Source organism: Varanus komodoensis, unplaced genomic scaffold (assembly GCF_004798865.1).
Source record: "Varanus komodoensis strain SLA01 unplaced genomic scaffold, ASM479886v1 scaffold49, whole genome shotgun sequence".
NCBI classification, from domain to species: domain Eukaryota; kingdom Metazoa; phylum Chordata; class Lepidosauria; order Squamata; family Varanidae; genus Varanus; species Varanus komodoensis.
The window spans coordinates 107,490-132,219 of NW_025336072.1; the positions used below are offsets into that span (position 1 = coordinate 107,490).

The 24,730-nt window shown below is 45.4% G+C and overlaps 1 protein-coding gene across 3 annotated transcripts in view; it reads right to left on the minus strand.

Annotated features, from left to right (window-relative positions):
• Positions 1-5,281: 5,281 nt before the first annotated feature.
• The window catches only part of SEC14L5 (SEC14 like lipid binding 5), a 45,252-nt gene continuing 25,803 nt past the window's right edge, over positions 5,282-24,730 (minus strand). For 2 of the 3 annotated variants that reach the window (XM_044445714.1, XM_044445713.1), the window contains 11 exons: positions 24,090-24,306; positions 22,167-22,279; positions 21,142-21,331; positions 17,940-18,028; positions 14,723-14,793; positions 13,723-13,894; positions 12,462-12,596; positions 10,070-10,207; positions 8,957-9,202; positions 8,118-8,296; positions 5,282-6,785 (listed from right to left, as the gene is read on the minus strand). In XM_044445714.1, coding sequence (XP_044301649.1) covers positions 6,680-6,785; positions 8,118-8,296; positions 8,957-9,202; positions 10,070-10,207; positions 12,462-12,596; positions 13,723-13,894; positions 14,723-14,793; positions 17,940-18,028; positions 21,142-21,331; positions 22,167-22,279; positions 24,090-24,306 — 1,656 coding nt within the window. In that variant the 3' untranslated portion in view covers positions 5,282-6,679. The remainder of the gene's footprint in view (positions 6,786-8,117; positions 8,297-8,956; positions 9,203-10,069; positions 10,208-12,461; positions 12,597-13,722; positions 13,895-14,722; positions 14,794-17,939; positions 18,029-21,141; positions 21,332-22,166; positions 22,280-24,089; positions 24,307-24,730) is intronic. The other variant, XM_044445715.1, reaches the window with a different exon arrangement.

Genomic DNA, 24,730 nt, shown 5'->3' on the forward strand with positions numbered 1-24,730 from the left:
CTTCTGGTTGTTAACCCCCATGCCCTGGAATGTAATTATTGCCGCACAGAATTACAAGATGCACGGCCCATTCCTAGGCTGATCCCATGAATCCAGCATGCCCACCTCTGCAGGTGCAGCAGGCAGCCCCCCAGCCCCTCAGGTATTCACTGCCTCAGCCTTTCTGATGCAGCAGCTGGAACGTTCTTCTACGTTTTGCTTCCATTGCAAGCTTCTCTCGTGGTGCAAACTGTTTTGTGCAATGCACAGTTCGAGAGCTGATTGTCCAACAATGAAAAGCAGTAATATTGCTCCTGGCTGCACCCCAGCAGCACTGCGTCCCCGTGCTTTTCCCCAGGTGGAGTAGGTGCGGGCAAAAACACCTCACAGTGCATTGCATGCTTGCTGCTGTAGGGAGGACACCCAACAGCAATATGGCATTGATTTTACACCATTAGTTAAATCAGCTAAATGAAACCTAACCTACTGGTGAGCAAACACTGCTTGAAATGGGAAAAATCAACTCTGGATTGCTATTCCGTCTACAGAGAGTATTTCCAGTGTTCAGATAATGGGAAAAGAGAGGGGGAGAGAGCATTTTCAGTACCGAAACACTTCCCTGCACAGCACCAAGGCATGGTTGACAATCATATAAGGAACCAGTGTCTTCACATCTTGGGCCCACAGCTCGGAATTGATCTGGGAGGCACTATGCCCAAGACACTGGCATCAGTGAGTGCCTGAATTAATGAGGACTGGGAAAATTGCCCACACCTGTGTACCAGCATCCGAAGTATGTCCGGCAGGACTCATGATGGGTGTTCTTTCCATGCTGCCTGGGGAGCAAGCCCCAGTAGGATTTAATTCTGAGTGAACATGCAGGGCGTTGCGCAGCACTTCCTGGCATTTATCTCCTGCCTGCCTTCCACGACAGAACCCAAGGCAGAATATAATCCCACCCAAACATGGTTCAGGTCCACACTGCCTGTTTAGCAGTGTTGCTACATCATATGACTTCCAACCATGTCCTGGCACCAAGTTAGGCAAACCTGTCAAATACCCTCATTGAGACATACACCTTGTGCTGGTCCAATCCCCTCCCACTATTCCTGACCACCGACGGCGCCAGTTGGAGCTCATATGAGCCGAAAGTCAACCTGGAAGCCACCGGGTTAAAGGCCGATGTACCATGAGAAAAGGGGCAAACAGCTCGAAAGACAGCTCTCTGGCATTCTCAGAAAAATAGCAAGTTGAAACAGCCTGACCCATCATCAGAGCAACTCCTGATTCTCCCTTAAGACATTTCCCAGGAAGCAAAAAACATGCTGTTTGCCAATAAAAGGGAATTCAGGATGTGCCATTTCATTCTGGATGAAACCATTTGGAGTGAAGATCCTGCTTCCTCCATTGCCAAATAGTTTAAACAGGCTGCTGTTTCCCTACAGGTATGGGAGCAATCTGTCCAACAACTGATGAATTACCTGGCTTTGTGTACACATGTGCTTAGAAGTCCCTCTCCAGTGGCTTGTTTTTCTGTTCAAATTGTCCCCTAGTCACTCCTCGTTTTCTCCCTTTTGGCTGCCTTCATTAAATAGAACAACAACTGGAGAATGTTACGTGAAGTTGCCTGAAGATGAAGCAACCTCCACTGCCTCAGTTGAAGGCCATGAGTGCAGATGGGAAGCACCTGGCCTGCCCCTCCAACAGTCGCTGTCTTTTAGTTATGGTTTGAGAATTAGGTGTAGGGGCACAACCAATCTACTGCTGCTGGGCCACAGAGCATTCTCCAGACTGTTGCTGGAAAAGGAGAGGATATTGTCTTGCAACTGTCACTCCTGGTCATCCAAACAGTAAATCTGAGAGCCGTCTGAGCCACCCACAATCCCTTTTGCTGCTCTTTGTAATGTCAGGCTGGCCCTTAATAAACTGCAATCATTCATGATCTGGTTAGGGAGGAAGGGTGGGGATCAGCCTGGCCTGTCTCACAGAGACCTGGATGAGAGAAGACAGTGGTCCATATGGGCACAGAGACCTCAGTTTGAAAGATAAGACTGCCATCATGAACATGCCATCATCCCAGAAGGTAAGGGGTATGTGTGTATCCCATATGTATCGAGTGGCACAGTGGGGATGGCAGGTGCGTATGTGCCTGTTAACATGAAAGGTGGAGTTGACTTTCGGTAAGAAAGTGGGATTGGGGTGGAGCACCACTTTATCTTTGTGACAGGTGAAATAAGGTGGGTTGGTCCTGAGGGCAGCGAAGTCACTGGCTGCGCGGTCTGAAATGATGGCCACCAAAAAAGCCATCTGGAATGAATTGAGACAGAGGTCAGCAGAAGCCATGTGTTTGAAGGGTTTCTGTGTAAGTGTGTGAAGGACAACAGAAGGGCCCCATGCCAGTATAGGTGGTCAGACAGGTGGAATGAGGTGAGACCTTTGAGTAGGTTGCAAATGGCGGGGTGAGAAAACACAGAATTGTCAACAAAGACCTAGAGCCCCTGCCATGTTTCTGTCACCACATTCTGCTTGATGTCTAGCAAGCAAAGTGAGTCGCTTCGGTTTTTATCTTATGAAGGCTTGTGCCTCTTAGGGAGGGATGAGCACAGTGAAGCCACCCAGTCCCAGAGCACTAGGTGGTGCCTGGCCATAGTTGCCCGGTAATTAGCCAATTTGATCAAGAGTGCAGTGCAGGAGTAGAAGCGGCGTCCAGCAGCATCTAAGTGTCCATCCTCTCTGTCAGCTAGAGTAAATTGTCCTCTTCTGGATGAATTCTATGAGGTTTCAAATGATCAAATTGGAGTGTGCATGATGGGAAAGGAGGAGGAGCTACAGACGCAGGCAATTCAAGTAGTGTGGGCAGGAGGAGGACAGTCATCAGTGCAGTGGTTTCTGTGCAGGCCACTTCGAAAACGGGCTTAGCTCTGCCAGGATTTTGGTGTGGATTGAGCCCTAAAGCTGTGGGCCATGCAGAGGACTGGTGTAGCGAAGAGACTGAATCACCTTTGGAACATTTCCAAATGAGTTCCACATGTGCGTGCAGAGCACGTGTGGGTGACAACGAAGGAGGTGGCTTTCCAGCTCCTGGCAGTCCTGAGTGAAACCGATTTGCTGCAGCCATTTCAAAGTGGCTTCTGGGCAGGACATGGTGTTGCGACTACTTTGGTCACTCTAATAGATGATCTATGGCTTGGAACTGACAGGAGGAGTGTGTCCCTGTTGGTTTTGTTGGACCTCTCAGTGGCCTTCAATACTATTGACCATAGTATCCTTCTGGATAGTCTGAGGGGGTACGGAATTGGAGGCACTGCTTTGCAGTGGTTCCATTCCTACCTTGGGTCAGTTCCAGAGGGTGATGCTTAAGAGACTGCTGCTCCTCTACAGAGCTGCCAGGGCCCCATTCTGTCTCCAGTGCTATTTAACACCTGCATGAAGTTTCTGGGAGAGGTCACCCAAAGGAATGGTGCTGGATGTTATCAGTATGCTGATGACACCCAAATCTTCTCCTCCTTATTGGCTGCTGCTGCTTCTGGACACAGCATTTCCTCTCTGAATGAATGCCTGAAGCTGGTAATGAGCTGGATGAGAACAGACAGCTGGATCCAGACAAACAGAGGCGTTTGCTGTTAAGGGTCAGAATCCAGGATTAGAGGTGTTTCAACCAGTTCTAGAGGGGGTCATACTCCCCCTGAAAGACTATGTTTGCCATTGAAGGGTGCTGCTTGACCCAGCCCTTCAGGTGTCAGTTCAGACAGAACTTGTGGTCAAGAGCATCCGCTCTCAGCTTTGGCTGATCCACCAACTGTGAAGAGCCAGTGTGGCGTAGTGGTTAAGAGCGAGGGACTGGGACTCAGGCGATCTGGGTTCTAGTCCCCGCTCGGCCATGGAGCCAACTGGGTGATTGTGGGCCAGTCACAGCCTCTCAGCCCAACCTACCTCACAGGGTTGTTGTTGTGGGGATAAGATGGAGGAGGAGAATGATGTAAGCTGCCTTGAGCCCTCTGTAGGAAAAAGGCAGGATATAAATCGGAAAAAAAACAACAACCCTGTATCCCTTCCTGGAGGAGAATGACCTGAAAACAGTAGCACACATGCTGGTAACTTCTAGGTTTGATGTCTGCAATGCACTCTACAGAGGGCTACCCTTGCACCTGCTCTGGAAACTGCGCTAGCAAGCCAGGCACCATGCGGAGACCACGTATCACTTATTCTAAAATGTTTGATCTGGCTGCCAATACATTTCTGGATATAGTATAAGGTGTTGGACCCTTTAATGGTGTAGGGCCAAAATGGTGTAGGTCCCAAATACCTTTCAGAAGTGCCTTTGCCTATACCAGGGGTTGGCAACCTTTAACACTCAAAGAGCCATTTGGACCCGTTTCCCACAGAAAAGAAAATACCGGGAGCTGCAAAACTCTTTTGACCTCTAAAACGAAAAAAACACTGAATATATCGTTTTTTACCTTTGTGCTATGTATAAAAAACTATAGTGTGTTGCATTTATGAAACAGATCGGCAACTGTGCTGTGCCAGTGCATGTCGCAGATCGGCGGCTGTGCTGTGCCGGCGTGGGTCGCAGATCGGCAGCTGCGACATGTATTTTGAGCGACGGAGCCGCAGCAGAGGGATTCAAGAGCCACATGCGGCTCCAGAGCCATGGGTTGCCGACGCCTGGCGTATACATTCTGCCTCACAAGCTAAGTTCCTCTGGGGATCATCTTCTGAAGGCAGCTTTTCTAATATTAATGTCAACTACCCAGAAGACTTTCTCAGTGGTCGCCCCTAATATGTGGAATGACCTGCCAGCAAAGATGCATCTGATCTCCCCTACTGCCACCTGTAAGAGGGAGTTAGACATGTCTCTTCTGCCAGGCCTTCCCAGTTTCACAGATCAGCTTTATTTAATATGTTGTTTTTAGTCCATTTTTATCGCTGTTGGTTTTAATTTCTTGTAAACTGCCCAGGGCCTATGGGCATGGTGCAGTATATAAAAATTAAAATCAATTAACTAAATAAAAGAGGTACTAGTCTATTACAGCCATGTCCTCAACATGACTTGCTAGGAATGAGGCTTTCAGGACAAGCTTGGACAGTTAATTCTCTGTAGTCCCTCTGAACAGAAGACAGGAAGATGGTGATGCATTCTGCTTATGCAGCTGAGCCTGGTCATGTTTCCTTTCTCTCCCCAGCCATGTGGTGCATATCTGAATAAATGCACAAGCAAGCAGAGGCATTTGGAATCTAGCCTGATTGTCTCCCTCCTCATGCCCCAGTTACAGGAAAAATAAAGCTTGTCAAGGAGAAGTCAGAAGTATCTCAGCATTTATCACTCTGTTCCTTCCAAGCATAGGTAGCTTCACAAAACCACACTCTCTGTGCCCTTTTTGCACTGGCATTTTCATTTGTCCCCACTGTTTTCTATTTGGAACATCTAAAACTTACAAAATCACAGTCCTGGATCATTCAAGAACCAGGATAATTACAACGTGAGCCACAGTTTATAAAAATCAACCCCTTCAAGATTAAAGGGACACTTGTGCAGTTAATGCTGTATAATGCAGCCCTGTGCTCCGAAAATATCCAGTTATGAAACTGTATCAGCAAAACCACACACACACACACACACAGATGATCAAAACTCGCCCCACTTCAGCCTCAGGAGCTGAGCACACAGAAAAGAGGATATGTTCCATAATATATAGTTCAGCTGTACCTATAAAACAATACAAATAAGCTATTAATTTAAGTCTTAATCTTGAATAAATATGTCTAAAGAGTTTGAGTCTCATACACACACACACACTTCAAGTGCCCACACCAACTTGAATTCACTACTTTCAAAGAGAATGGTTTCTTCAACACTGTGGAAGAGTTTTGTGCCTGTAGAAAAAAATAAAATATTGCTTTGCTTAGCCCTTTGTAATGGAACTCACTTCCTACCCTGAGAAAGGGTAAGGGCAAGAGATCTACTCATTTATTGCTCACAGACCTGAGGAAAAAAAGAGGTGGGGGGAATCAGTGCTTACTCCTTTAAAGAAGCAATTTCCATGCACTGAAGGAAAACGTGTAGGTTTTGGGGCTTCTCAGGAATGCCAAAGCATGTTAACTAGTAATATCCACGTTACAAAACCACTGAGATAAGTTTCCTACTGTAACCTGGAAAGCTGGTTCCCCCTCCCGTGCCCCAATTTAGGTACATATTAGCAATCTGCATTTAATTCCTGCTACTGAGGCACCCTCTGCACCTTGTTAAAACACAAATGGCATTGTGGATGCCCCCAAGAGACCAGACTAGACTAATCTTTGCTACACTTAAAGACAACTTGGCAAGTCCTGCTAGGTAAGGCAACACCAGATAGCTGCACAGTAATGTAGAGCTGTGCTGCCTGGAAAGAGCCCTTTAACCATAGGAATTTTGTAAAATTCATGCAAAAGGGAGAGGCATTCTGATGCACAGGTGTGTTAGTACACAGTCCAGGAAAGCCAGTCTTCAGGACTTTGAAGCTGTAAGTCTATTCCTGAAAAAAGACGAGGATTCTGAGTCGCTCACTAGAAACAGTGTTTCATCCAAACGCCATCCTTGTGGTCCCCTGGGTGGGCATCCCAGGGACAAGGCCCCTTGGCTCAGTCTTTGGGCTGACCTGAGGGAAGCATCCTGGCCCAGCCATTCAATGCTTAGTGTTCAACGCTGTCCTAAATGACGTTATCTGGAAACCAGAGAGCTGCTCTGTGACTGGTTGGAGGATGTTGTGGCCACACTGAGCTGTGAAAAACCACTGTTGCAAGATTCCAGACTTGTCATGGAGCCCCTGGGGTGGAAAGAGAGGGAGGCATTTGTTAAATGGTGTCCTTAATGACATCCAAGTGCAACCAAAGATACAATCACTTTGTTCCAGTGTTACCATCTTCTTGTTCTCTTCCGAGGCAGGACCAATCCTGCTTCTAAAGTGTCTTAAGAAATTCAACTGTCATTCGAGCACCTTCTAGCCTCCAGAGCTGAGTTAACTACTTACATCTGGGATTACATGGCTCAGTGAACAACCTCTCCCATGGAACTGTCCAGTTTGCACAGCAAGGCCATCAGGGATTAAGCAGGTGGACCAAGCAAGAACAGGCTCCCAATCAACTGATCCTTGTGGAGCCGAACACCACATGGATGCTCCGTCCCTGGCTTGCTGTTCAGGACATTTAAAGCCAGAATTGTGGGTTACTGGAGGAGAAACCGCTTATGCTTGTAACTCAATAAATGGTGGGTTACAAGTCTGGGCTGTTTTTATCTTTACCTAACAACCTCCTTTTTCTTTTTTCTTTTTTTTGTTCCGATGTCATGGACAACAAACGAGGGACGGAACATCCTTGAGTTGTTTAGATCAGTCAATTAGAAGCCAACAACCTCATTGACTACTGACTATTTAAACACTGGTTTTCCATTCCTGAATTATTTATCTTAGAAGAACTGACTGGCTAGCCTGCCAGCCTGGAAGCAGCACATTCACCCACCCCCGCTTCATCCTAATTAACCAATGGCTTAGCAAGCTATGGACTACTGTAACATGCAAACCAGTTCAATGAGACTGTGTCAATGAGATATATTGGAGGCAAACATGAGGATGAGGAACCGTGCTTTTGCTGCTCAACTTCCAGCCTGAAAGAAAATATTTTGAGGGGCACTTCTGCCATATCTAGTGGAAAATGGACATTGGTAACAAGAGCAGAATTGTCACCCGCATTTTCCATGTTTCCATGTATTCATCTATGCTTTGTAAGAGCAGAAGGCAGACACACCGCAGCAGCAGGAGAGGCTGAAGGCAGCAGCTTGTGCCCCAAGCAGTCACAGTTCTGCTGTCTTGGAGAACACAGTGCTCAGATGGAGGCGTTGCAAGGCAAGGACAAAATGCAGCACTATTTCTGGATTAAATTAGGAGCTAATTAATGAGCTGCAGGTATATTGTAAGCTTATCTCACAAGGTGAGCAAATCATCACACACTGTATTGCATTTTAAACTGAGAGGTGTGTCAAATAAAGAAGTAAAGCAGTTACTAGGACTCTTTTCAATGGCTTTCCACAACCACATCAAGTGCTGCTTGTTGTCTCCCTCATACCAAGCCATTCAAGAGATCTCCCCTGGCATCCCCCTTACCTGAACTCCTTGGATGCAAGAACCTCATAGTAATACATGATCTTGCACTTGTGATTAGAGACCTGCAGTGTGGCCAAGACATCATCCACCCGAGGGAGACTGGTCCCTGCACAGGGAGTTGGACTGTGCATTTTCCACTGCAGGATATAAAAGCCTGGCCAGCGAGTCACATGGGAACCCTGAACAGAGATAGATGGCAAAACATAGTCAGGGAAATATAAAGCCTTGTTGCTTTCAATTCTGTTTAAGCCATCTTTATTCCTGACATCTTGAAATAACAGCCAAATTGTACAACAGTACAAAGCTCCAAAAGTGAAATAAAATTGGTGCACATGTCACAGCACTTACAAGCATCTGTTAAGTATCCCATGGATGCCAATGGGATGAGTTACTACCACTTTCCAGCTCTCTGGGCCTTTCTAGCTAAAGGATGAACTGTGCTTATTCACGCCTTCAGTTCTGAAACAAGAATGTCCAAACTGTGCTCCAGGGAAGCATATGGCAGGCTCCTCGGGAATAATCTTACACACATTTCCCTGCAGTGTGCCACTGGTGAAGAATGCTGGGGGGGTTTCAGATTGCACACTCAAGTTCACATGCCACAACGGTGCAGCGTAACTGGGGTCCTGCATGAAGCGTGCCCCAGAACCCCCAACAATGCGGTGGATTTCCATGTCAGGTGTGCAATGTTTCCTTGGAAAAGGTTCCCTGGAGGAAACCTTTGAGTGCCAGAGTCTAACACACAGAGAGAACATCGTGCAGTTCAGTGCAGCAGAATTCAATCTGCACAACAATTGAACCCCAAAGGCTGGATGTGCCAAGCATGAAGCACCACTGACCTGGATGCTCTCGCCTTCCCGGCAAATCAGTGGAGATTCCACTCGACTATAATCCACTCCCAGGATCCAGCTCTTGCCAATCAGCTGTACGTTATCCCCAGCAGTCAAAGCATTTGGCACCGCAGGTTCCTTCCAGCTGGTCTCGGGAGCTCGCTTGGAATGGAAGAGGCTGAACACCACATCCCCCTTCAGGATGTCAAAATCCCAGGTGATTACTGATTCCCCCTCCAAGATCTCCACGACCACCTAAATTAGATAACAGACAAAAGTAAGCATCTACCTACCTTATTGTTCCATATAAAGCTGGTCTTACCCAACACTTAGTTACCTAGTGCAGCAACTTCTGGCTCCAAGCAAGACACAAATGATTCCTATTCCTCCTGACTAGAAGCTGAGCACAAAATCTCACTGCAAATTTCTCAGACCAGATCTGTGCCTTCCTGACAATGGTCCCCTCATGCAAAGTCCCGATCCAAGTATCTGAGGCTACATATTAGTGGGATGGTAGGGGTTATGCAAAAGCCTGGCAGTTCTTAAGTACAGAATACACTCAGGCTCCTTCTTACCAATACCCAACTGAGTGGCTTAGGTACAGCTGGGAAACTATAAAAACCTGGCCCATTTTCAGCCCAGAGCCACACTAACAAGACAGCACTAGGCAAAATTCTTCTCGAGCCCCACTGAGACAGAAAGGCTTAACCCATAGAACTTCACACTACAGAAGGCAACATGACAGGTAAGGACCAGTGGGGATTGCTATGTAGGTGGTTGTGCTTTGGCCCTTTCTGGCTAGGGGAATGCATTTGCAATCTAGCCCAGAAACTCCTAGATGCAACTGCAAACCATCACATTTTATTCCATGTGATCTGCACTCAAATTGCCATCAGGAGAAGCAGCAGCAGACAGACGTATCTGGGGCATATGCAGGGGCATTACATCAGGATTTTGCTTCTTACCCCCAGACAGTTCTCCTTTCTTTACTGCATCTCCAAAATCTTATCTGTGCCTGGCCGGGAATAATGCACGCCACTGGCCGGACAGTCAGGGCCACAGATCCTGTGGTTTCCCTGCTATTTGTGTCAGCTCTTGCCCAGAAGATCCTCTCCATCCTACCTCACGAGGTGCGCCTTTGAAGACATTTGCAGAGTGATATATGGTTTCTGTCCAGAGACGGATATGATCAGAAATTTCAGGTTCTTCATCTGTTTGATACAACGACTTAGGGACAAGACCACCTTCAGGCACATTACACTATGGGAGGAACAAAACACGTTTGTTCCGTTCTCTCCCCTCTCTCCTACACACAAACACACATCCATCCCAGAATGAGCAGTATGCAAACCAACACAAACTCCATCCAGCTGTTAAAGAAATGGGGCGGGGGGGTTACCTGGCTAATAATAATTTTAATGATGATGATAATAATAATACTAATTAACAACAACCACCTTTGGCATAGTAACTAGGCAAGAGAACATAGGAAAAGCCATTCAAACCAAAGGTCCAGCTAGTTCAGCACTCTCTGCATATGGTGGCAAACCAGCTGCCCACAGGATCCCTCAAGCAGGAGGGGAATGAGACCTCTGCCTGCCCAAGCTCTGAGCAACTGGTGCATGCTGACATACAGCCTCTGGCAAAACAGGGAATTCATAGCCAGCAAGGTTAGTATGCAAGGATAGCCTCCTCCCACGTGAATTTGTCCAATCCCCCTTTGAAGCCATCCAATGTCAGACTAGATGGCCCGGGAGGCCCCTTCTGACTCGTTCTGTTTCTATGTTTCTAATGTGGTGGCCATCACCAAAGCCAATGCAAGTCCAGCCTGGCACATGGACAGCCAAGAAAGACCACAGGAGCATTTCCCACACATTCAGAACCCAGAGCCTGCAGTCTGTATGCTACTCCTTCAGAAAATGGTCAATATGGTCAGGAGTGCCGGGAGTGTACGAGGGCCCAGGAAGATGGGGAAAGTAACTGGAAGGAGTGAGTGCAAAGGGACTGAGACATGTAGGACTGCAGAGTATGAGACAGTAACTTTTTACAAATAAACATAGAAACATAGAAACAAGCGAGCCATCCAGTTTGACCCCCGGCTTCAGCCAGTTCCGCTCATATAACCCCCAACGTGTGGTTGTCCAATATAAGGAACATGTGTGTGTGTGTATACAGCTGGATGACTTAAAATGTGCTTGCGAGGATTCTGCTCAGTGCATGACTGGTTGGCTAGGCCAGGTACCCATCTCATCTGAAGGTGCCTGCAGTGCAACAAGCTATGCGTATCTCAAACCAAATTGCTTCAAGGTTTGCTAACTGCCTGAAGGAAAAATGTGTTTTTGCAACAAAATCTTGGCAGTGACTGTGCCTTCAGAAAAGAAAAAAAGTCTCTTTCATTCTTGAACGTTTAGAAATAAAGAAAAAGATGGCCAGGGATAACATGGATCAGCTTAATGGTTAGATTTTTTTTTTCTGATCCTCCGTCATAAAAATGAGAAACAAAACTTTTGATGACTCTGCTGTTGCAGGAAGTCTTTCCAGAAATCTTTTGCCTTTGTTCATAGGTCTAATTACAATCTTCTTGAAGAATTCCCGCTTGCCTTGAATGAGGTATGTAGTCCTGCGAGTAGGAGTGACTAAACTAAGCAGGAAAGATAAGCTTAACAGGTTCTCCAAACCATGGCTCCTGCCATCGCTGCTCCCAAGTAAGGCAGAATTCATAAACCAAAACCGATTCCTGGTTTATAGTCCAGGCTTTTAAAAGGCACAAACTAGGAGGCCCAGTTCAGATAACATGCTAAGCTTGCACAGGCAGGAAAAGCCAGGTAAGAGTGAAGTTGTTGTGTGAACTGGCTCCTTTCATGAACTTTCTGTCTCACACAGTGGTTAAACTGTTGAACTGAGATTTGGGAAATCCAGGTTCTAGGTCCCAACTAGCCAGAAAGCTCACGGAGTGACTTTGGGTCAGTTACTGACTCTGAGCCTAACCTACCTTACAAGGTTGTTGGATAAGATTAAGACAGGGAGAAGAATTATGCCAGTCACCTTGAGTTCCTTGAAGGAAAAAATGCAGGGTAATAAATAAGCAAGCAAGCAAGCAAGGCCAACATCAAATGGCTGAGGTCACACCATTTAAAGCAGGGGTGGGCAACTTGTGGCCTTCCAGATGTTTTGGCTGACAATTCCCATCATCAGTCACCACTGGCTGTGCTGGCTAGGGTTCATGGGAATTGTAGGCCAAAATATCTGTCACAAAACAAGCACCCGTAACTGCAGAAGCACAAACTAGGAAACCTTATTTTTGTACCCCTCTTAAAGCTTCAGCCTTCTCTCCAAAACCAAGAGCAGAAGCTTTGCCTTGATGCTGATGCTGACACTGGAGGACGTCGTATCAGAACTGGAACACTGTGTGTTAATATGAGCAAGTATTTAGTAAGCTCTAATGCTTCCTACAAGATAAGGAAAAGAAAGCTCCGCCTAAAGCTGTGATACTACAGACATTCTACACGCTTACCACACATTCTCCTCCAAGGAAGTCTGGAATGACATCTTTGTCTAGATAGTCCACAAGTCCCCCAGGACCCTGATAATTGTTGCCACTGTAAATGAGAAACTTCTGCCTGGTGTTCTCATTGATAAAAGGACTAACCTGAAATAGAAAGTAAAAAAATGCCTGAACCCAAAGGTTTGGGGTTCTGGGGCGTAACATAATAACAACGTAAACTCTTCAGAAACAGAGTAAAATTAAATCAAATTGAAATACACTTGAAGAAACCTCAATCCTGTTTTAACCTTGACTCCAAAAACAAGCCAAAACCAATCACTGTTCATTCCGAAGGATGTTTCATCTTGGACTTTGGCAAGTCTCCATCGGGAATGGTAGGTAGGACTTGGACCAGCACAAGTCTCTATGTACTCTTAGTATCTGAACTTGATGCGTGGACTTTCTTATTAATAACTGCACCCAGCTGAGCTTAACAATCATAATAAGGCACGGGAAAGGAAGAAGTCCCTAAAGCATATTTGGTATCAACCATTTAGGGTTTTCTCAGTCATTCGCAGGTATAACTGAATGAAAAGGAAAAGATAACACCGAAACTTGATCCTCATCCACTGGCCAGAGGACAAGGGTCACTGGGAAACTGCACCCCCTCCTTCCTTGGAAGCGTATCACAGCAAGGAGGAGCTCTGCCTAGCCCTGGCCTCATACATCGGCCAGAGAAGCAACGGCAGCTGGTCTTTTGTTTCACCTTTCCATGCCAGAAGGAACCTATATCAGAACGTTGAGACTAAGATGTGGTGCCTGAGGATTGCGTTTGTTTTTATTCCCCTCCCAACTCCTTTTCCTTTTGTGCCATGTCTTGCAGATAGTAAGCCTCGAGGCAGGGACATTGCAAGCTGCTCTGGGAGCCTGATTTAACTGAAGAGTGGGGTAAAAATGCTGTGAAGTAAGTATATATACTGGTGCATACCTAGCATTTTTGCACCTATAGTGCCATTATCTGTAATCTGTATAGCAATTTTCATAGTACAACTGTTTTATAGTTACCATCGTTTAGCATCTTCTTGAATCAAAATGCAAATTCTGCATGTATGAAACTCGGGATGCAATTACCCAGACAAGAACCTTGATTAAGTAAAGAGGTCAAAGAGATTAAGAAAGAAGGTTAATCAAAATAGCCCTTTTAGGTCTGCAGCTCTTGACTTGCTCGTGAGCCCCTGCACACTAGCCCCCTCCCCACAAATGTCACAAAACGTAGGTGGGACACGCTTACCAGTGTCCAGAGAACAGGGAACACTCGGGGTGCTCGCACAATCAGAAGCCTTCCCAGCGTCTCCGGGTAGTTGTCCTCAACCACCTCGATGGTCCTAAGCAAAGCTTTTACTCCGGGGCGCCAGAGGTGACGCATGTTCAGCCCTTCGAGGTCAACCAGGCAGGTCCAGGACCTGGCAGAAAGGAACCCTTTAAAGCCACTTCCCAAACCCCACACAGGCATTGCACAGCTTCCCGACCCTGAATGAAAGAGCAACCAGCAGAGGCGGTTGTCCCAAGCAATGCTTGGGGTGTTTCTACAAGCACTGCTCAGGAAAGCAGTAATTATCTCCTGCCCTGCCCCCCTCAACTTGTAGACATGTACAAGAAGCGATTGTCCATGGGGTTTTCATGGGATGCTTGATGGCAAAAGGAGAAGGGGCGGCAGAGGATGAGGTGGGTAGATGGAGTCGCTGGGGCGGTGGGTGTGGGGATGGGTGGACTCCAGGGGATGGCGGAGGACAGGAGAGCCTGGAGGAAGGCTGTCCATGGGGTTGTGATGGGTCGGGCATGACTTTGCAACTGAACAAACAAACAAGCAGAGAAGAACAAGAAGCTACAAGAACAAGAAGTTATCTAAAGGAACGTCTGCGTCCATACATGCCCGCCCGTAACAGTTATTTTAACTGTTAATTTATTATTATTGTATTTATAGATTATAATATATAGCCGAGATGGTACCATTTTTTAAATTCTTGATTGTATTTTTATGGATGCTGTGAGTCACCCCGAGGCTTTGTTGCAATGGGGGCGGCACAGAAATGTTTTAAACAAATAAATAAATAAAGAGATCAAAATATAACATCAATTTTTTAAAAAGTCTTTTTTCCTTGTTAAGTATCCTATTTAGAGGCAGAATGTTCCAGACTAAAAAGCATCCTTAGCACTAATTGTGAAGACATTGACATGTTTTTAAAATGTAACAGGCTTACACGCGCAGGCATAACTAAAAGCGTACTAACATGATGGGGCGGCCAAAGAGATTGGTGTTTTCCTCACACCTCTTCTGTCCCTCCTCATTAATGGACAGCACCTGGAACGAGGAACAAGAACAAGAAATGGATCACTGGTGTTGCAGTCCATTTACAGATTCGTCTTACTGAACTACAGAACTACATATGTCTACATATTTCACAAAATTTAACATTGATGACAGCTATTTGCATATGAAAAATATGCAAAAATGGGACAGGCCATATTATCACCATCACCTTTCTCATTATGACTATGATGATAATTCCATTTTGATACCATCCAATAGCCAAACTCTCTACAGTACCTGGAACAGGACTATAATACAATAATGCACCAGGACATCATTGCCTGATCCAAAATCTAAGAGCAATTTAACAGCTTAAATGACATTTGATACAAAACAGACCTGTTAAAAACACCTGGCATGGGTGCATCCATGAAGACACTAAATATCTTTAGCTATCTAAGTGCCTTGGCACAGAAGGCTCTCTTAATCCCGCACCAGAAGGATGCCAAAGTGGGCCTCTGTGGGGAGATCATTCGGCTGTTAGGGGGCCACCACTAGGAGGGCCCGCTTCCTTGTTGCCACCCTCCGGGCCTCATAGGTGGCACTCGATGGAAAGCTTCAAGTGTTGTTAGAATCACATATTTCTCAGTTGCAGATTCTTCAGTTTTCATTTTAGGTGTTTTAGTCTCCCTGTTCTATATAAAAAACTGCTGAATGGATAAAATAACTAAGGACCAAAGGAACTGGGCATGCTTCCACAGAACGGGCCTATCAAGAGCTAGCAGCAATCACAGTTAAATGAGATTTCCAAGCCTGGGAGCAGGGGCCTTCTGAAAACCAGATGCTCCCCTACAGGGAAGAGCTGCTCCCTTCAAGCTCTGGGTCTGGCCTTCCCAAAAGCAGCTCCCAAACCACAGTCGGAAGCAGGATGCTGGACCAGATGGACTGTGCCAGCTGAGCTGCTTGACTGTCCATAGAAGATGAAAGAGAAGACAGGAATGAAGCTTTGCTTACGTCTCTCTTTTCGTATCTTCAGTTTTGTGTTTTACGTTAATTGTTTGCTCTGTGAACACCAGTGCGATCAGTCACAGGTTACTGCCTGATACTATTCATAGGGATGCAAGCTCATATTAGCCACCCAGAAGACACTGGTTTACTTAATAACATGGGTACGGCAAGCCAGCAGCCTTCCAGGTGGGGCAACCTCTGGGATCACACCTTTTTTCTGGACATGTAACCTAAGGGGGGAGGGGGGGAGGACCCTGAGCAGGCCAGCAGGAGTGCAGCTAAGACTGAAGCGGCCATCAGTGGGTTATCCCAGAAGAAGGGGGAAAGCATGGCACTTGACGAATTAAAAGGCGGATTGCAGACCACCACAACTTGGTGATGAAAAGGAAGCCTCTGAGCGAGGGTAGAAGAAGTGGCTGATCTGGGCAGAAGGGTGCAAACGGCCCTAAATGGGGCTGCATTCCCCCTGAAGTTTGCAATCTGGGGGATCCACGGCACTCGGCCCCCAGTCACAAGGAGGCAGGGGTGCCTGGGCTTGCTTTCTAAAGGCTTAGGCTGGTGTGGAAGAACTGGAGAAGGCAGCCCCAACCTTAATAAGTATGGATTAGGCACACCCAGGCTAGACTACTGTGCTCTCCATGGAGCTGCCTTTGGGCTCCAGAAATTTCAGCAGGTGTACCATGTGGCCACTCGTTGTAGCAAGATGGTCAGAAAGCATCACACCTGTTCTGTACCAACAGCACAGTTCTCTGCTGTTTCTCTAGGGTCGCTTCCCAGTAAGGGTCATGGCCTTTCAAGCTTTACACGGTCTGGGGCAAGGCTGTTTGGAGGACCTCCTGCACCCATATAAGCCCGGCCAGGCTTCACGCTCAGTGCAGCAGCCGCTGCTCATTGGCCCACCTTTAAGAACAGTTAGATGGGCAGCGCCAGGGACTGGGCCCTCTCCATACAGGGGCCTACCATGTGGAATTCTCTCCCAAGGGCTATGCGGTTGACCTATTCAGCTGCTGCATGTAGAAATACTTTAAAAAACAACCCTAACCCTCACCCTAGCTAGCACAGCCAGTGCTGACTGCGCCCCATCTGTGGAATGCGCTCCCCAGAGAGGTCCGCCTGGCGCCATCGTTCTTTGTTTTTCAGCGCCAGGCTGAGACCTTTTTATTCAAACAATATTTTAACAATGTTTAAAATTTATAGGTTTTAATTGTGCAGCCAGGGTGTTTCCGGGTTTTAACTGTATTTGTATTATATTTATTTATTTGTGTGAGCCATCCCAAGGCTATATAGCAAAGGGATGGCATACAAAAACTTTAAATAAATAAATAAATAAATAAATAAATAAATAATAATAATAATAATAATAATAATAATAATAATAATGTAGTGATGTAGTAAAGGAAAAGGCAAGACTGACTAATTATGTAAATAGATAATAGTCAAAGAATTTAATGGTAAGTGGAAATGGCATTTTCCATTACATACATTTCAGTGGAGAACATGGCAACAGAAAAATATACATATAAAGAACTGAGAATATGTTTAGCAATTAAGGTTTATATTAATGTATCATTGTTATAGTAAGTTCAGTCAAAGTGAAACCAGAATAAATTAAAGAATTGCAATTTAGAAGAAAAGTTGAGTGAATTTTATTTGAATTTCAAAAACTGTGATTGGAGTAGAAAGGATAATAACCACTGACTTACAGCAGAATCTTTTATATTTGATATTCTGTGTAATATTTGTTTAAGATCCCTTGGTGTTTCTTCACTATTCTTTTTTTCCTTTTACTCCTACTGTCTCTTTTTCTCCCTTTCTTCACATGTTACTGTTATTGAAATAATTAAAAATTAAAAATAATCTGCATATTCCCTGGTATGCATGCCACGTTTTAGGTGTCTAGGTTTCATGGTCAAAACACTAACAGGCAGACACTCATTCTCTTTAATTATTTTAGATATTATATCACATTATATTTGATTGTTCTATCATTCTAAAAAGGAAAGGCAGTTTATAAATATTTTGAAAAAAATAAATGAATAAATTAGTAGTACCAGACAAGATGACAAGATTCTTGATGACAAGATTTTTAAGTCATCACTGTGCTTCTCAAGTGAGATTTTAAAGCCTGAAGCTTCTCTAAAGAAACTGTCCCCATCCAGACTGTATGGATAATACAGACACATTCTTACATGTCGAAGGAGTGACTCCTCTCCCAGAGCCTTCACAAGACCTTTGGTGTCCATTTGGCCAAGGCGGAGTATGTAGAGAGGCCTTCCATCTTTAAAAACAAAGAATGAACACAACAGCTGGCAGAAAGACTTTTTGCCCTGCAAAATGGAACCCTTCACAGGAAACATGGCAATGCAGTCAAAGAAAAACAGTGTCGGTCTAACTTCCGTCACAACTCTATACCACCCTATACCAACAGGCAAACTGCCTACAAGATTAAGGAACAGGTTATGAAGTGCTAAGCATACAATTCCAGTCCAGTCCAGTCCAGTCCAGTCCAGATTTCTCACCTATTGCAGGGGTGAGCAACTTCTGGCACTCCAGCTGTTTTGACCTGCAACTCCCATAATGCCTGAGCACTGACTATTCTGACTAGGGTTGATGGAAGTTGTAGGCCATGGTATTCAAAGGGGCACAAGTTGCCCTGACCTCTTGAGTGTGAAAAACTGGAATGCTTAGGGGAAGATGAGTCTCCAGCTTCTCTGGTGACAACAGCCACTGGCCACAGTCTAATTCTGTAGTACATTCATCTTTGAGGAAGCAGTCACAGAGATGGTTTATGTTTGCAAATCAGAGTGCTCACCCTTTTTAAAAAAAATTGTCCCTTCCAGTGATCCTGAAATGGAGGTCAGACAAAGGAGGGCCCAGGAAGGTAAGTCCCAAGTGCAACCCCTGGCATCTCCAGCAATTTAAAACAGCATGTGAGGGAGAAGGGGACGATAGTGGCAGGCACTGTGGGGAAAAGCCCTGTGCCTTGAGACCTGGGACAGGTACTGCCTGTCAGAGCAGACAACACTGGTCAGAGAGACCAATAATCTGACTTGGAATAATCCAGCTTCCTGTGAATGCTGACATTATGGGGAGGAGAGAAAGAAGCAATGGCAGGAGCAGGAAGCTGCATTTGACATTCATAGAATCACAGAAGAGTTGGAAGGGGCCAAGATGGCCATCAAGTCCAACCCCCTGCTGTTGCAGGACAGCCATTTACACCATCCCACTCAGAGGGCTGTCCAGTTTCCCCTTGAATGTCTCCAGTGTGAGAGAGCCCCCACCTCTCCAGGCAGCTGGTTCCACTGTCCTATTGCTCTGACCGTGAGGAAGCTTTTCCTGATGTCCAGCCTGAATCTGGGTTGTCGCAACTTGAATTAAGTATTCCGTGTCCTGCACTCTGGTATCAGCAAGAAGAGACCTTGACCTTCCTCTTTGTGACAGTCTTTGAGGTACTTATGGAGGGATCTCATGTCCCCCCTCAGTCCTCTCTTCCCAAGGCTGAACATGCCCAGTTCTCTCAGTCTCTCCTCACAGGGCAGTGTTTCCAATCCCTAGATCATTTTTGTTGCCCTCCTCTGGGCCCTTTATTTCTCTGCATCTTTCTTAAATCTTGGTGCCCAGAACTGGACACAGGATTCCTTATGAGGAACTGGGAAGCCTGATAAACGAGTTAGGCTTCCATCAGGTACAATTATTTTATTTTCTCTCATTTCATATTTTGCTTTCATGATGATGAAGTCTCCTGTTTGCCCCCTCAGGCCATCTGCACTGAGTTGTAAGTTTCTTCAGGACAGCTGTGCCAGACCTGTCATTTCTGGCCATCTCCTGATCCCACTAGCTAGTGTACATGTGTGTAATGCAAAAGAATGAAGAATGGGACCCTTCGAGCAGAGCCTGAAGCAGAGCTCTCATTTATATAAAGAGGGGATGTCCCTGTGCTTGTGTAAATGGCAGGGTTCAGCTCTTGGTGTACTCTTATGCAGAAGTCGGCTTGCCTTAGTTCAGCATAGCTTACTCCCAGGGAAGTGCATATGAGATTGCAGCCTAAACTGGAGCGTCCTTTGCATTGTGTCCATACATCCACAGCAAACACAGCAGATAGCTGGATCTCAGAAGATGTACAAGGGCAGTGGGATTCTATTACTTAACTGAGAACACCTCCCCTGCAAAAAACCCCGATGGCATGTCTGCCCAAATATCTGCTTTATCCCAATTTTATTTCAGAAAACAGAACACATCGGGCTCCTTTGTCACATTTACCCACTTGTATTCTGAAAAGAGATATGAAAGGTGAACTGAAGAATGACCTTAGGGGTATATTATTAAAGTCTAACGAGCAGGATTATGAAATGCACACCTCCGAGGGTTCCCAGAAATCTTACTGCTAACGACGTTTAGGAGCACACTGAACTATTGCCTAGTTACAACACGACATTCTGACTTCTTGCCTGCATCTGTTTTAAAGACCACGTATGACATACAAAATGAGAAGCTGTCTTTCACACCTTTAGGTTACTGAGTGACAATTAGCAAATATCCATGCATACTCTCCTGTGCGAAAAATACTCAAATTTGCTGGGTAGTTTTTTTGCTCCCTAAGAACCATTTCTTGTGGTAACTGTCAAAAGGAAGAACTTGCAAAAATGGAATGTGATGACAATCTCCCGTTTGGGGAATGCCTAGAGTCGTGGAGGAAGTGGAGAGCACTGAGAACTGTTGGGGAAATACTTAAAAGCGAAACGTGCTGAGAGAGAGACCTATTCACCATCCCCTTTGGAGGCATAAGTCCCTTTGTTGCCTTGCCTTTTCAACTGATAGCTCATCAAGTATTCACAAAATAATCTGTAAACAAGCTTCAGTTGGTCAACATCTATGGATCTTACTGACTACACTGTGAAAACAAACACATATCAGGACACTGGCCAGCCAAAGCTCTGCATTTCAGGCAGCTGTAAATGTGCAACCATGAACCTCCCACAGATGGAAAACGTTTAAAAAAGAGAACCACCGTTGGGAATACATTTCTGCCTCCAAACAAGGAGTGACAGGCCAGTGGTGGTTGCTCTAAGAGCTGGACATCTCTAAGGACAGCATGTGGTTTTGCTGCTCTGTCCAAGCAGCTCACCCGATACTTTCAACAACCCAGAATGCAATTGGTCTTCTGGGTTCGGACATGACAACCCATCACGGGTTCAACAAACTGTTATTTGTGGATTGTTGCCCAAAACCATGCCACCCTGCAGGAAGTGGCACTTTCGGTGAACTTTCAGACACCAGGGCAATCCACCACTGCTAGTTACCCATGATGCTTTGCTGTGCTGTGCAAACCTGGTAATATTATCAGAAGAGACTCCTATCACACAGCACAGTAGCTTACAGCAAGTTCCCCACCTTTGTCCTGGTAATGCCAGCCACCGGTATAATATTCTTCCAGAAGAGATGGTGGTCTCCATGTCTGCAGGATGTAGTCCACTTGGTATTGTTTGCGCCACATCAGGGACTGACAAAGCATCTCCCGAGCCTTGTCAATGTTGAAATCACGAGCCCTTAAAAACCGGAGGATATGCTCATCTTTGGGAATCTGAGCAAAATAGAAAGGAAAGGAATGAATCCACTTGTGTTCATCTTAGTGCCAAAGTCACTGCCCCATAAATACATCTCAAGCTTTAAGGGTATTGCACATGTAAAGTATTTCCTTTGTCAGGCAACAATCTAGAACAAAACTAAATTTAAGTCCAAACTATTCACACGTTTATTTTCCTAATGGTGTCTGCGTTTTAAATAGCCCAAAGCACCCAATGTAAATACATGGGGACAACTTTAACCCTGCTTCAGCAGTGCACCAGGTGAAGAAAGGCAAGTCACCTAAACTTAAGGATACAGAGTAGATAGCTGAGGCAAAGACACTAATTAATTAAGGTCTAATCTAAAAGACTAATTAAGGTATTTTCAGTGGTCCCCCCTCCCCCCCCAATTGTGGAACAGTCTCCCAACTGAGGCCAGCCTGGTGCCAAAACTGTCATCTTTTCAGCATCAGGTTAAAACTGCCCTCTATTCCCAGCCATTTAATAGCATTTAATGGCATATGATGGGTTATGTCTTCTATTTTAATTGGGTCTAGTTTTCAATGAAAATGTCTTCGATGCTAAACTGATTTATATTTTTATGCACTGGAATTTTTAGCTGTTTTAAATTTGCATGTTGGAATTTTATACTGTGTTTTACTGTATTTGTATTTTCATTGTAGCTTTTGTATTTGGTTAACCGTTGCAAACTGCCCAGAGAGCTTCAGCTATTGGGCAACATAGCAATGACATGAACACAATAATTACATATTCAGTAATTGGGACTACAGGACCAGTAGCTACTTCATATTCTCTCCCTCCAAACACACTGACTTTGCCACAGGTGCTAACCTTGCCTTTGTGCGTTTCTTGTAGCCACTGACGGAGTCTGATCAGGCAGCTTTCCTGCATGGGAGTCAACTGTCCAAGGTACCTTTCTATGTAGTCAGAATCCAGTTTGTCAGCTGGATGGGGAGAAAGCAATTCCAGAGGGAAGCAGGTCAAGAAGAGCACAACTCTTTTTCTGATGGTTACTGCTGGTTCCAACAGTTGTGTTACACAACACTTTTAACTTTATTCAAGCAAAACCATTATCCTGGTAGGATTTACCCTTAGGTACCAACAAGCTAATATTTCCAAATACAGATCTGGCAATGTCTCAAGAGCTAGGAAAAGGAAGTAGGTAAAGACACCATCACGCAGTTGATCCTGGGTCATCTAAGAGTTTGTCCTCCTGCTGCTCTTCCCTAGTGCCGTCTTCAGAAAAACTGTCGCCCATGTGTGGAGTAGGTGGGGAGGGTTGTAATTGTTCAGTTCAGTATTTTAAGATGCTATTCTTCTCTCCACTCCTGTATCCGTTTTCATTGACTATTCGTTTCATGAATTCTTTAAGGGAGATGGACCCATAAATGCAATCCTAGCAAGTTTAGACAGAATAGAGTTTTACAATTCCCAGTAGCCTTTCAATCAGCAAGTACAGGACTTTTGTCTTAATTATGCATCTGTTTGTGTCTTAAATTGCTGTTAAACTAATTCCTTGGGTCAGGGTGGGGATCTGAAGATGCATGATGCACCAATCCTGCTAAATATTATAATTTATGACAATGCGTTTATAACCTGCCTTTCTTCCTCTTGTGAGGAACCCAAGGGGCTTACATAGTTCCATTCTGTCCGCAGAACAGCCCTGTGAGGTAGGCTGGGCTGAGCCTCTGTCACCCTGTTGGCTCCTTGGCCAACCCAGAACCCAGATCGCCTAAGTCCCAGTCCCACACTCATAACCACTATCTCACACTGGCTCTGTGGTTATACTGGCAGTTGTGCTTTCCATTTTTTCCTAGCTTAAGTCAGCTAGAATAGGACTTGCAATCAATATCCCCTTTTAATTCCTGCCTTCACCATTAATTGCTTTGGGGGGACAAGTAAAACAAAACACAATCCTTTTGCTATGATTTGCACATCCTCTAGATAGAAGAGTACAGTCCCATGGAACAAGGGAAAAGCAGAAAGGGCTCGCCACTGCCAGTATTTGGAACAGAGAAGCAGATGTGCATCTGCAGGCAAGTTCAGCCAGCTGTTGGTAAAAGGGACTCTGTACCAAGACAGAAAGGCAGGGACTGCAGCTGTGCTGAAAACAAATGGTACAAAGACGAAACAAACAAGCAAAAGCAAAGACTGAAGGGAAGGGATTTTCGGAGGCCAGTGGCAGGATCAGAGGGTTTTTGTCCCCAAACAATAGTTTTGTCCTTAAACAATAAAACAGGGATAAAATGCAGGAGTTCAGTGATCAAGCTTGGGCTCTTCCAAATTAACCAGAACATGGCTTTTTGAAAGTCAGCACTGCAAATGATAAGTTAGGCATGGACATAGGAAAGAGGGTAAGCTGGCATCTGCTCAGGGTTTGAACTGATAAATACAGTATACCCCTGTGAAGTCGCGGTTCAGTGTTCGCGGCCTCAGTCTTTTGCGGAATTTTCCATGACGCGGCTTGCTCGCAAGGAGATCGGTTTGGACTCGCTCGGAGAAAGCGATCTCTGCGCGCACCTGCCCCTACCCCTGCCTCGCCCACACCGTGCCCACTGCCGGCACCTTTCAACTGGCCCCCTGTTCAAAAAGTTTGAGGACCCCTGTTCTAAGGCTTCTGGCAATGAACCTTTACCACATTCAAAATTCGCGGTTTCTCACAATTTGCAGGTGCTCTAGGAGCGCAACCCCCATGAACTTCAGGGGACTGCTGCGTACGAATCCTCTTAGCAAGGGGCCAAGGTGAGCACGTACCATCCGGGGTTGATGCCTCCAGAGGAGGGGAGGCAGTGCCTCGCTGTTCTTTGCCACTCCGGTGGCTGGAGCATTCGGTCAATGCACTGCCACTATCACCTGCTGTTGAAGTCGCTTCATCCACTGCTCTCTGGACAGCTGGAGGAGTCCACCGGGGGATAAAAGTGATACCCTGGGAAATCAGTTCCTTCAAATAATGCTCTATCACTTCTTTGCCCTGAAATTAAGCAGTTTATTCAATGTGTAGTCTCCCTTCTCAGTCTATATAAATCAACTGGGAAAGATTGTACACATAAGAAAAATACGTGCAACATGCAGTCTAGTGGATGGTTTTAAGAATAGATCTAGATTGTCTATGATCTTGTTGGATGAGCTCCCCAAAGTCACATTCCCACCTCTACCTTCCCCATCTTTTCAGAATAAAGGTCTTTTACAAGCAAGAATTAAATACGTACTACATATCTTTTTAAAGATAGTGCTGTTGTCGCTGTTCATACTCACTTTGATAAAGTTAAACCAGAAAGTAAGAGTGTCATTACTCAGGAACAAATGAAAGAGAATCAAATGAGCCCTACTTAGCAAATGCACAGCCTCTCAGGGGAAGAGACATAATCCCAGAATCCCCAGATTTAAAGTGCCGT